General features: G+C 45.1%; 1 protein-coding gene across 1 annotated transcript in view; it reads left to right on the forward strand.

Annotated features, from left to right (window-relative positions):
- Nucleotides 1–12,525, forward strand: part of XPR1 (xenotropic and polytropic retrovirus receptor 1) — a 138,014-nt gene that overhangs the window by 87,918 nt on the left and 37,571 nt on the right. The window contains exons 3-4 of the mRNA XM_068141452.1: nucleotides 3,321–3,422; nucleotides 11,352–11,575. Of these exons, the coding sequence (XP_067997553.1) occupies nucleotides 3,321–3,422; nucleotides 11,352–11,575 (326 nt within the window). The remainder of the gene's footprint in view (nucleotides 1–3,320; nucleotides 3,423–11,351; nucleotides 11,576–12,525) is intronic.

A 12,525-nucleotide genomic window follows, 5' to 3' on the forward strand; every position in this document is an offset into this window, starting at 1 on the left:
AATGGCCAATCACTCTGTGTAGAACTTCTTCCTAACCTCCAGCCTAAACCTCCCCTGGTGCAGCTTGAGACTGTGTCCTCTTGTTCTGGTGCTGGCTGCCTGGGAGAAGAGACCATCATCCGCCTGTCTACAACCTCCCTTCAGGTAGCTGTAGAGAGCAATAAGGTCTCCCCTGAGCCTCCTCTTCTCCAGGCTAAGCAACCCCAGCTCCTTCAGCCTCTCCTCCTGGGGCTTGTGTTCCAAACCCCTCACCAACTTTGTTGCCCTTCTCTGTAATAATTTTTCAACTTCAGGTTCTGTTTTAGAGTCTGAACTCCCTGCAACCTGGGAATTGTGGTTAACCAGGGACGTACATCCAGATTGCTGCTAGTTTACAACTGGGCTTTGCAAGCCTGTCAGGTTTACTGTGGTTTGTATTCACAGCAGGGAACTACATAGGAAGATGAAGTTGGGAAGCTGCAATATTGATCAGGCTATCTGCTTGGCAGCCTTGTCCATGGCGATTTTGTGGAGCGTAGGGTAAATGGACTGTTAGTGCTGTAGAAAAAGAACAAAAGGAAGGTTACTGCTGGCCCTTCTTGGCAGCAATAGCTGCATGCCTTTTAAAAACAGCTTATGTTGTCATGGAGCTTCTGAATCCAAGGCCAGTTGCTGGCACCATGATTTTCTCATGGCAAAAAAAAAAGCCCCACACGTTGTCCTGTCCTAGCCTTGGGGGGGAAATAAATAAATAAAGGCAGTAGCCTTGGCAGCACTTGTCTATTATTGGAGCTAAATGGCTGAAGAGCAGTGAGAATGGGACCAAAGGGAAACCTTTTCTTCACTGAGAATCCTGATTTTTAAAGCTGGCATCTACCACAGTCTGCAAAATACCTTTTAGAAGAGAGTGTTTGACATTTGGAGAAGGATTTTGAATAGTTTATATAGAATTCGCTTCCCTCTGAGTCAGCAATGCTTGGAGGGTGAAATAGAGACCTGAATTCCTAATCCCAAGGATTTTGGAAGGTCTTCCAAAGGTTAGTGGTTGGTATGTGTATTAAAGCCCCTTTCCCTGTTTCAAACTTCAGATGCAGTCAAATTGTTTAACACACTTATTTATCACTTCCTGAAGTGGTCAATAATGTGCAAACCAAGAGATTTGTTAATTTATTTGGCATGGATTGTGTTAGTTTAACAACAGGTAGGGTGTTGCTTTGCTGAGGTTTTTGATGTCTTTGAGAAAGTGGTTATTTTGATTGTACAGAAATATTCATGCTTGACTTTATGGACAAAAAGTGTTCTCTGCTTTCTGAGGAGATTGATTTGTTCCTGGATACTTCCAGTGGCTGAAGTTTAAAAACTTGCTTGATTTTACTGCTGCTCTATGAATTTGCTGGAGCCTAGAAGTAAATGATGACAGAAAGGGTTCAATGCTTCCAAAGCAGGAAAGCAGTGAGCCTTTGTGCTTTTATTTCTATTTTGTTTCATTTTTCAAGGCAGGAAAATCAGATCCCTATATCAGATCCTGTCTATTGGTAAGTTTTTCTGCTAGAGATATGCAAGCTCTTTGGGCTGAAGAGGTTGGATTAGGCAACCTTTAAAGACCCTTTCCAACTCAGAACATCCTCTGATTCTATGGATTTACCCTTCAGGTCTTTCCTTAAGAGTCAACTCGGGTTTGATACAGCCTGATTACTGTTATTTGAATAGTTTCAGGCTGCTAGGGTATAAAATCACTGCATATTAAGAATGACACAGTAACTTCTGTTGCTTCACCTGCCTGTTTGTATTTTGTCTGCCCGTGCTAGCGGCTGTTGGGTCAAGGATTAGAGCTCTCACAGGCAAGTTCAGATTGGCCTTACTGGTAGGGCCTCAGGGTTAGGATGTTGCAACTGCTGTGACTCTGCTGTTAGAAGTTCCCAGCCCCAAAGCAAGAGTTATTTTCGGTCCTCCTGGTGTTTTATGCTGCCTGCAAAGAGTGCTGCTGAGCTGAGCGGGAGTGGTTGGGACACACGCGTGTTGGGCTCCGCAAAGTCCACGTTGGGCCAGTGGTCTCAAGCAGGGGTGTAATGACACCTCGGGGCTGCCACAGCTTTTCTTTGGCAAAGAGGAGTTGGAACCCTGTCATTTCAGGGTTTGTTTGCACAAGGGAGGGAGCCCTTGTCCTTGGGAGTAGCCACAGATCTGCAAGTATAATCGTTGGATAATAAAGGGAGCCACGACTTGGAGTTTAAAACAGCCTTGGGAGCCCTTGTGAATTCTTTACCACAAGCCCTTGGATGACAGAGTTGTAAACACAAATCATCTGTGCAGGGAAAAAGAAAAAAGGGAAAATAAGGAAAAACTTTCCTTTGAGGGTGGCAGAGCACTGGACCTTGCGGCCCAGAGGGGTTGTGGAGTCTCCATCTCTGGAGACAGTCAAAACCTACCTGGACATTGCAATTCTGGGCAACCTGATAGAGGTGAACCTGCTTTAGTAGTAAGGGGTTGAGTAGATGACCTCCAGAAGTCCCTTCCAACCCCTATGTGCAGGACTATGGGTTTTTTCCTTTTGTTTTACTCTAGCTCCCCCACAAACCCCAGTCTTTCTTAAAGAGGTTTGTATTGGAGAACTTGCCCAAGGCAGAACAACTTCTGCATGGGTAAATGTAAGAGTTTATCCTTGCCATAGAGTGATGACAGCGTGCTGAGGGTGGTTGTGCTGAATCTTAATCTGCTTTTATTTTGATTGGAAGATCTTTCCCTTATGTGGCTCACCTCATTGTTGCAGAAGTGATGTGGGGGGGAGGAGAGAGACCACCCTACAGTGGCTTGTGTGGCTTTGTACTGGGCTGGCATGGCAGCAGAGTGGTAGCTCCAGGATTCTGGTGGCAGCAGGATGGACAGATGGGGATGAGGTGTGGTCTTCCCTTTTCACTGGCATGCAGCTTTAGGGTGGGTAACTTAGTGATGGTGTGTGAGATGTCTCTGGGACAAGTTCTGTGGAAACAAAAAGCAATCTTGATCCAGGATGGCCCTACAGGTGTAATCACACAAGCTGGGTTAGAAAATGGAAGCAAATCATGCAAGATCTAGAATAGCACTTGAAGGATTAAAAATGATGATGGGATCTTTGGGCAAGGTGTAGTTACTGCTTATATGAGTCTTTACCTCTCTGTCTTGGCACAATTCCTTTTACAGCCAAATTTGTGTTCCCTCAGAGCCCCTTGGACTTGATTGTTTTTTCTCTGCATGACAAAGAAGGTGAATTTACTCTGAAGAGATCTTTCCATGGCAGATACTTAGAGAATTGTTCCTGTGGTCTTCTCTTACAGCTGTTTTCCCCCTGTTTTGTTTTACAGACACAGATGAGGACACAGTGAAAAGGTGTTTCGCCACGTTTGAAGAGAAGTTCTTCCAAACCTGTGAGAAAGAACTTGCCAAAATCAACATTTTCTATTCAGGTAAGCTGCTTATTTGTGTATATTTGTGGAAAATACAACACCACAAAAGGAGTCTGAAGCTCCCAAACTTTCAGACTAACCACAGTGGTCATGCAGGTCTACCATCAACTAATTGCAGGGTAAGCTCATATGAGAAACTGATCTGGTTTAATCACAGATGTGGAGCTAAACCATGGTGTTTGAATGGAGGGAGAAAGAAGTGCAGGTGACATCATGGCTTTGCAATGGCATTCTGCTGAGCTTTACACAAGGATGCTCTTAAAGCTGAGTGGTAGCTTACATGTAGATCACTGTTTCTCAGCTTATCCACAGCAATGGTCTACTGTGCATGTTTTGGACATGCTAAGCACCCTAGCTGGTGTTTCTTGGGCTTGTGCAGGAATAGATATCCTGGACTTGCTTGTATATGGTAACTTGACCATCTTGGTATGTCCAACAAGTTTTTCAACACTTAACTCTTAAACTCTTGCAGCTTTCTGAAGCAGATCAGCCAGTAGCAATTTCTCATTGGCTGCCTACAAAACAGCTTTGTAAGTTGAGTAAAGATGCAGTGGTGATAAGTAGGGGTTCCTAAGGGTTGGACTAGATGATCTCCAGAGATCCCCTCCTACCACTACCATTCTGGGATTCTGTGGTATGTCAAGGTGTTATTTCTTGTTGTTTTCTCTGGCAAAGTTTGCTTTCCCATCCTGTGTTTTGAAATTAAACTTTATAGCGTGGTGCAATTGGAAATTCACTCTGTAATATTGCTATAAAAGGCTTAGTGTTCTCCAGTTCCACCCACCATTACACTTCATCTGGTCTGCAGCCTCTTCTGGTAAGGTATAAAATGGGGTTTCAACTGAAAAAAACATTGAAATATGGTGAGGTAAATGAATCACAGTTCTTGGAGGTGTTTGAAAGATGCAGAGATGTGGCACTGAGGGGCATGGTTTAGCACTAAACTTGGTAGAGTTAGATAATGGTTGGATAGACAGGCTTAGAGGGTTGGGACTGTTCAGCCTGAAAAAGAGGAGGCTCTGGGGAGACCTTATAGCAGCCTTCCAGTACCTGAAGAGGGCCTACAAGAAAGCTGGAAGGGACTTTTTACATGGACTTGTATTGATAGGACAAGAAGGAATGGCTTGAAGCTTCAGGATGGCAGATTTAGACTGGATATTAGGAAGAAATTCTTTCTAGTGAGGGTGGTGAGACACTGAAACAGATTGCCCAGGGTAGTTGTTGATTCCCCCTCCCTAGAGGTGTTCAAGGCCAGGCTGGACAAGGTCTTGAGCAACCTGGCCTAGTGCAAGGTGTCCCTGATCATGGCAAGGGTTGGAACTAGATGATCGTTAGGGTCCCTTCCAACCTAAACCATTCCATGAATCTGTGTCCCTGCTTCCTACAGAGGGCTTGGTCTAGATGAGCTCTAGAGGTCCCTTCCAGCCCAGTGCATTCTATGATTGTGTGGTTTGCTCTTAAAGTCTTTACCAACCAAAATGATTCTATGATTGACTTCCCCTATACTTTACCATGTTGATTAATGAACTTGGAGCTATTTGCTGCACAATGTGGTAGCCTTTTCTCTTTCTGTTTTTGATGAGGTAACAAAGAGAAGGTTGAATTGTGCAAAATGTTTTAATTACCATCAGATGATCATAGAATCATTAAGGTTGGAAAGACCTCCAAGATCATTGTCTGACCTTCTAGTCAGCACCTCCATGAACACCAGACCATGTGCTGAAGTGCCACATCTACTTGCTTTTTTTAACATCTCCAGGGATGGTGATTCCACCACCTCCTTGGGCAGCCTGTTCCAATGCCTCACCACTCTATTGCTAGCAGAACCTGGGTTGTGAACATGAGAATATTTGAAAGTATAATAGATGCAATAACTGTGCCCTGTAACTTGCCTGTGTTCAGCTTCCATCTAGGGAAGCCAATCCATTTTAGCTGTGCTTGATATTCTGACTCCCTGCAGCAATGGTGTTTTCCTGTACCCACAGTGGGTGCCAGGACAAGGGGCAGTTTGTAGGTAGAAGCAATATGTTTTGCTAGACCAGCTGGGGTTTACATTTTATGGGCATTTTTCTCTGTGCAGTTCATGTACATAACTTTATTATTTCCCTGGGAGACCTTCTATTTCCATCCCAGCTCTGAGGTAAGTGAATAGACTAGAATTAACCAAATCGGAAAAGACCTTTGAGATCGAGTCCAACCTATCATCCAACACTATCTAATCAACTAAACCATGGCACCAAGCACCCCATCCAGTCTCTTCCTAAACACCTCCACTGATGGTGACTCCACCACCTCCCTGGGCAGCCCATTCTAATGGCCAATCACTCTTTCTATGAAGAGACCAATCCCCTCCTAGCTACAACCTCCCTTCAGGTAGTTGTTGAGAGCAATAAGGTCTGCCCTGGTCCTCCTCTTCTCCAGGCTAAGCAACCCCAGCTCCCTCAGCTTCTCCTCATAGGGCTTGTACTCCAAAGCCCTCCCCATCTTCGTTGCCCTTCTCTGGACACCTTCCAGCAAGTCAACATCTTTCCTAAACTGAGGGGCCCAGAACTGGACACAGGACTCAAGGTGTGGCCTAACCAGTGCTGAGTACAGGGGCACAATGACCTCCCTGCTCCTGCTGGCCACAGTATTCCTGATACAGGCCAGGATGCCATTGGCCTTCTTGGCCACCTGGGCACACTGCTGGCTCATGTTCAGCCTACTATCAACCAGTACCTCCTGGTCCCTCTCTGTTTGGGAGCTCTCCAGCCACTCTGACCCCAGCCTGTAGCACTGCATGGGGTTGCTGTGGTCAGTGTGTAGAACCTGGCACTTGGATGTGTTAAATCTCATGCCCTTGGACTGTGCCCATCTGTCCAGCCTGTCAAGGTCCCTCTCCAGAGGTCTCCTACCCTCTAACAGATCAACACTTGCCCCCAGCTTGGTGTCATCTGCACACTTACTGATGATGGACTCAATCCCCTCATCCAGATCATCGATAAAGATATTAAAGAGGATGGGGCCCAGCACTGATTCCTGGGGGACACCACTGGTGCCTGGCTGCCAGCTGGATGTGGCACCATTCACCACCGCTGTGCTTTTATGCTCAGAATCTTGTCATACTTTTCTAGTTCTATCAGATCCTGTCTGCTACAAGCTCGACTCTGTGGAGGAAGTCCTGTCAATTTAGATGCACAACGCAGATGATAATTTTCCCTAATGAGGACCTGCACCCACCCACGCACGCACCCCTTCCAGCGTTGTTGGAAAAGGCATTAGTAACACAGGGTAGGGTCTTATCAACTTGCTGTCATCTCAGAAAGTTGTAGGAGAGAATACATGCAATTGGAAAATCTCTTGTGCTAGGATTAAAATAAGCCTTTTCTGCGCAGAAGAGTGACAGGGCTTTAAGAGTATGGAAACCCTTTATTATGGTTATTAACATGAAGTTGCATCAAGAAATGCTTCAGCAGAGGTTCCTCTTCTTGAGCATGTCAGAAATTCCTCATGTCAGACCCTATTGTAACTCCAGGCATGTGTTTGCTTGGATTATGACCTGGTGCATCATATTTATTATAGGATTATTGTGTGGCTTGTTACACCCTTGTCTTTATAACAAGAAATATTGTCCATTTTCAGGAAGGCAAACCTTTTCTGTTACCTCCACTTCATTTCCTCACTGTCTTCCTCTGCTCTGAGGGATCCTCAGTGAGTATTGCCAGGGATACCCACAGCATGAACAGCCCTACCTTTGTGGGATAGCCTTCTCCTGGACCCCAGATCCTCCCTGGAGCACTCAGGGTTGGAGTACCTGCTGCAAACTGTCTTTCTATGTGCTTGGGTTGTTGGCTCTTATCAAACATAGCCTTAATTCCCCAGACCATCATCCCAGCTTGGTAGGAAGGAAAACTGTCATTAAGTACATCTGATTTGATAAACAGTTTGTGACTATTTGGACTACACTCAAGAAATCTCTACTCAATCAGAATAAAAAAGAATAGCAGTGAATTTTTTGATAGTTCCGGTTTCCAAATGCCTGTTCCAAGTGCTAAAGTTTATATTTTTGGCCAGTTTTGTTTCATGTTTGGGATTTCCTAGAGAGTAGGTTTGTTACATTTTAAACTAGCATCATCAGATTCTGCTTGGGCTAGTGTTTAGCTAAGGACATTTTTGTGGTTCATTTAGGAGCTGGGTTTATTATTTGTAAGAAGCTGTAGCTTTAACTTGGTAAGCAAGTTATTGAACATGGCATGTATGAGTAGGAAAAGGAGGGAGTGCTAAAGGAGCCTGCTTAAGATGCCCAGAGTTCTGAACTGAGAAGCCATGAGAAGGCATTCAAGGCTCAATGTGGAATTGCAGCCCAGAAGGCAAATCAGATCCTGGGCTGCATCAAGAGAAATGTGGCCAGCAGCTCAAGGGAGGTGATTCTCCCCCTCTACTCAGCTCTGCTGAGACCCCACCTGGAGTACTGCGTCCAGTTCTGGAGCCCCTATTACAAGAGGGATATGGACGTGCTGGAAGGTGTTCAGAGAAGAGCCATGAGAATGATCAGAGGGCTGGAGCACCTCTCCTGTGAGGACAGACTGAAAGAGTTGGGGCTGTTCAGTCTGGAGAAGAGAAAGCTCCGATGTGACCTAATTGTGGCCTTCCAGTATCTGAAGGGGGCCTACAAGAAGGCTGGGGAGGGACTTCTCAGGATCTCAGGTAGTGATAGGACTAGGGGGAATGGAATGAAGCTGGAGGTGGGGAGATTCAGACTGGACACGAGGAAGAAGTTCTTCACTGTGAGAGTGGTGAAGCCCTGGAATGGGTTGTCTAGGGAGGTGGTTGGGGCGCTGTCCCTGGAGGTGTTTAAGCCCAGGCTGGATGAGTCTCTGGCCATCCTGATCTAGTGTGGGGTGTCCCTGCCCATGGCAGGGGGGTTGGAACTAGATGATCCTTGTGGTCCCTTCCAACCCTGAGTGATTCTTTGATTCTGTGACTGGGTCAGTTGCCTTTTAAAGAATAGAATAGAATAGAATAAACCAGGTTGGAAGAGACCTTCAAGATCATCACGTCCAACCTATCACCCAACACCACCCAATCAACTAACCCATGTAACCAAGCACCCTGTCAAGTCTCCTCCTGAACACCTCCAGTGACGGCGACTCCACCACCTCCCCAGGCAGCCCATTCCAATGGGCAATCACTCTCTCCGTGTAAAACTTCCTCCTGACCTCCAGCCTCATCCTCAGAGGAATGTGTTCCTCCCTTATGGATGGAGAGGGCTCTGTAGAAGACAGCACACAACTCTTCGTCAGTGCATAATTAAGAACGCTTCCGTTTGGAGTTGGTTCTTCTGTTATGGGTATTGCTTTGCAAACAGGAAAATTGCAGCAGCAGTTTTAGCCTTTTCCTTAAATACTGTGTTGTTAGGCTGATGGATCTTAAGATTATTTTCTGGACACAAGGACAATGGAACAGTGCCTCCAGTTGGAGGATGTCAGTTTAAACTCATCCGTATTTAATAATTGGATCCAAAAGAAATCTCCGTTTATCACAGATGGTTTGATAGGATGTTTTGAATGTCGAGTGTGAACTTGTGAGTTTATTTACATGAAGTCTTTTGATTCTAACAGCTATCTCTTACTTCTTGCTGAGAGGGTTCCCAAAGTGGGCAGAGATTGTTTTTGCAGTCTGACCTTGCATGTGCTAAATATTATGTGGTTGTAGGCAGACAGCACTCTCTGAGGGCTGCATTGCCTTGGTTCAGTGGAGTCCTTGCAGCTGTAGAAGTTGTCGAAGAGGAATTGTGCTTTCCTGTCTTAATAAAGTTTATAATCAAGAAAGAGTTCAAGCTCTTCCATACTTGATCTTACTGTATTGAACCCTATTTTCTGTTCAGAAAGGCATTCTCCTTCTGGATGATGTTATGCAGAGCACTGTAAAATTATTTACAGAGGAATGTTGCTCTTACAATTGACCAGACTTGAATGAGGCTGAGGAAAAGGTTCAAATTGCTCCCATAAGAGTCAATCCTAACTTCTACGGGGAAGCAACTGAGAATTACCAGTAAGTTATGTAAGATACTAATGAGAGAATTAAATTGACAGCCAGGAGATTGTCTGACAGAGCTTTGTGTCGTGGAGGGAATTTGAGGCTCTGGTTCCTGGTGCAGTGGTCTGCGTCCTGTGACCTCCAGCTCCCAGGTCTGCCGCTGAGAATCTGCTTGGCATCTTCCCAGTCAGTGCCAGCACCTATGGTCTGCAGCGGTGCTTATCAACAGAGATGTCAAAGCTATGAGGGGGGCGGAAGCCTGGAAGGGAAGTAGTTGTGCAGAACAAAGAGAAAGATAATGGTGTCGGTTATGCTGTGTTTAGCATAAAAGATCTCGATTTAGCCAACATTGTTTTGAACGTACATAAAGCAGCATGTGTAAAGGAGCAGCTTTTTGATACTTGAGATGTGAGGAAGAGAGACTGACTTGTTCTGAAAAGACATCAAAATCCCATCTAAACTCAGGTTGACTGTCCCTTTAATCACTAAATAATGAGGCGACGCTTCTAACCTGCGTGAGCCTAAACTGAGGATAAGAGGGATAAATTATTACAGCAGATTATTACAGCAGCTAGTGGTGGTGTAACTCCTGATCAAAGCAGAAGCTGTGTTTGTCTGTCACCAGGAGCTTGGCAGAGGGCTTGCATTGCTCTCTGAGCTCCAAAATTCAACATCACATTTGAAGCGTGGCTTGTTTTTTTTTCCCCCTTTGATTTCCTTACTGTCATATAAAACGGTAGTAAACACGTAGTCAGTAGTGGGTGCATAGATAGCAAAAGTGCTTTGCTTGCTGTCAAGTTTCATAATATCTTATCACAGTTTTTTTTCCCCCCCTAATGCTTTTTATACACTTGTATTATTGGAAGAAGGCAAGCAGTTTTCCTTTGCGCCTGGAGTAGACATGTGGTCACTGCTTTGGTATTTGGATGAGACCCTATCTGCCCGTCTGCCTCCGGCCATGGCTCTGCCAGCATGGGGGTGGAGGGGCTGGCTGTGTCCCTGAGCTGCTTTATAGCCCCTGGTACAGGCAGCAGCCACATAGGCTGAGCCTCTTCCATCCATAGTAGGTATTTGTACAGTCCTGGAACAGGCATCCTCTAGAAATCAGGTCTAGGGTGGAAGTCAAGAGGTCTGAGTTCATCACTGATGCTTCTTTTTAGTCTGTGCTGAAGGGACAGCCCCTTGAATTTGGCTATATTACTTAAGACCTATCTGACATGACAACCTTTCACTTTGGAAAATGTGTATGTTTTGCACAGGAGTGCATCAAAACCTTTAACAAGAAGGAGCTTCATGTGTAGAGCTGTTGAATTGAATGCTTCATGGGAGAAGGCCATGCAAGAGGTTTTTAAATGCAGTGCTTTTTACCTGCAAGCACATTTATGGCTGAAGGGACTGGAGGTGTTTAATCTGGAGAAAAGAAGGCATCTTCTCACTTTCTATAGCTCCCTGAAAACAGTTTGTGGTGAGGGGGGGAGGTCAGTCTCTTCTGCCTAGTAACACAGTATCACAGTATAGCCAAGGTTGGAAGAGACCTCGAGGATCATCGAGTCCAACCTGTGACCTGTAACAAGGGATAGAATGAGAGGAAATGGCCACAAGTTGCACCAGGGGAGGTTTAGGTTGGATATTAGAAGAAACTTGTGGACTGCAAGGGTTTTCAAACACTGGAACAGGTTCCCCAGGAAGGTAGTTAAATCCCCATCCCTGGAGGTGTTTAAAAGATGGAGAGATGTGGTCCTGAGTGGCATAGTTTAACACCAGACTTGGTAGAGGTAGATAGTGGTTGGGCTTGATTTTAAAGGTCTTTTCCAACCAAAGCGATTCTGTGAAAGGGCAGAGTGCTTTTTTAGGGGACCAGGAGACAGGTTGCTCTCCTCTCATCTGCTTTTTGCCTTTCCTTCCTAACAGAAAAGCTTGCAGAAGCTCAGCGCAGGTTTACTACTCTTCGGACTGAGTTGCAGTCGACTTTGGACGCACAGAAAGAAGCCAGCGGAGCTTCCACGCTGCAGCGGCGCAGAAAGCCGGTCTTCCACCTGTCCCATGAGGAGCGTGTCCAGCACAGGAATATCAGAGATCTGAAATTGGCCTTCAGTGAGCTCTACCTCAGCCTCATCTTACTGCAGAACTATCAGGTACCTGCTGGAAGAGGCGGTGTTACAAAGCCCTGCGTGTAAATGGCTCTGTGCTTCGCGTGTCTTTGAATTGCCCCGTTCAAGGCTGGGTTTGGGCGTGTTGGTTTTTTGTTTGATTTGTTTGTTTGTTTGGGGTTTTTTGGGTTGATTGTTTGGGGAGGGTTTAATTATTACTTTTTTTTTTTTTCTTTTTCTCATTTGTGTCCCTAAACACTTTTAAAGAAAAGGTGGATGCCCAGCAGCTAGCAGCCTATGACTTGTTGCTTTTTTGTTGAGCTGGAAATACTAAGCTGACCTGCAGAAGGACCTTCTCCTTTTGTGGGTTGGCTGACCCCAGCACCCTTGGCCCAGGTGTGGCCAGAACACAAAAGTCATGTCAAGACCTCCTCCTTCTGTAGTGTGTTGTTCTAGGCAGGGCTGGAGCTGGCAAGTTGGAGGAAGAAGCTCTTTTATCTAATATTTGTAATGAAACTTGCAGTGCTATTGTACTGTTTTCTCTTGGCGTTACCATGGTAGTGCCTGTGACCTTGCTATATCAGAAGTTCTTGTTAAAACATTCATTGGAAAAAAAGGGGAATCAAAAGTTTTTTGTTCTGTAGGATACAGGCATGTTTGCCTTGAAGTATGCAACCCCCATATCTTTACTTGTACTTGGATTTCTGGGCACAAAAGGGCATGATAAAAACTGCAGATGCTAAATTTCTTTTGAAACAAAATCCTGAAGCAAAAATCTGAACCTGAAGGTTTAGCTCTTCTGGTGTTGGATACTCTGAAATGCTTTTAAATGTGGTGTTTTGAGGGTTTTTGGATTGGTAAATAAGAAAGCTTGAAGTAAAACTTCACTACATCTGTGTTTAGATCTTGACCAGCGTTGTGCTGGAGAATTCTACTGGGGAAAAAATTTGCTCTAAGAATTAATTGAATACCATTCTGCAGTATGTGCAAAGCTT

The sequence above is a fragment of the Melanerpes formicivorus genome, unplaced genomic scaffold (assembly GCF_026170545.1).
Source record: "Melanerpes formicivorus ecotype bairdi unplaced genomic scaffold, bMelFor1.0.p_v2 SCAF_7, whole genome shotgun sequence".
NCBI classification, from domain to species: Eukaryota; Metazoa; Chordata; class Aves; order Piciformes; family Picidae; genus Melanerpes; species Melanerpes formicivorus.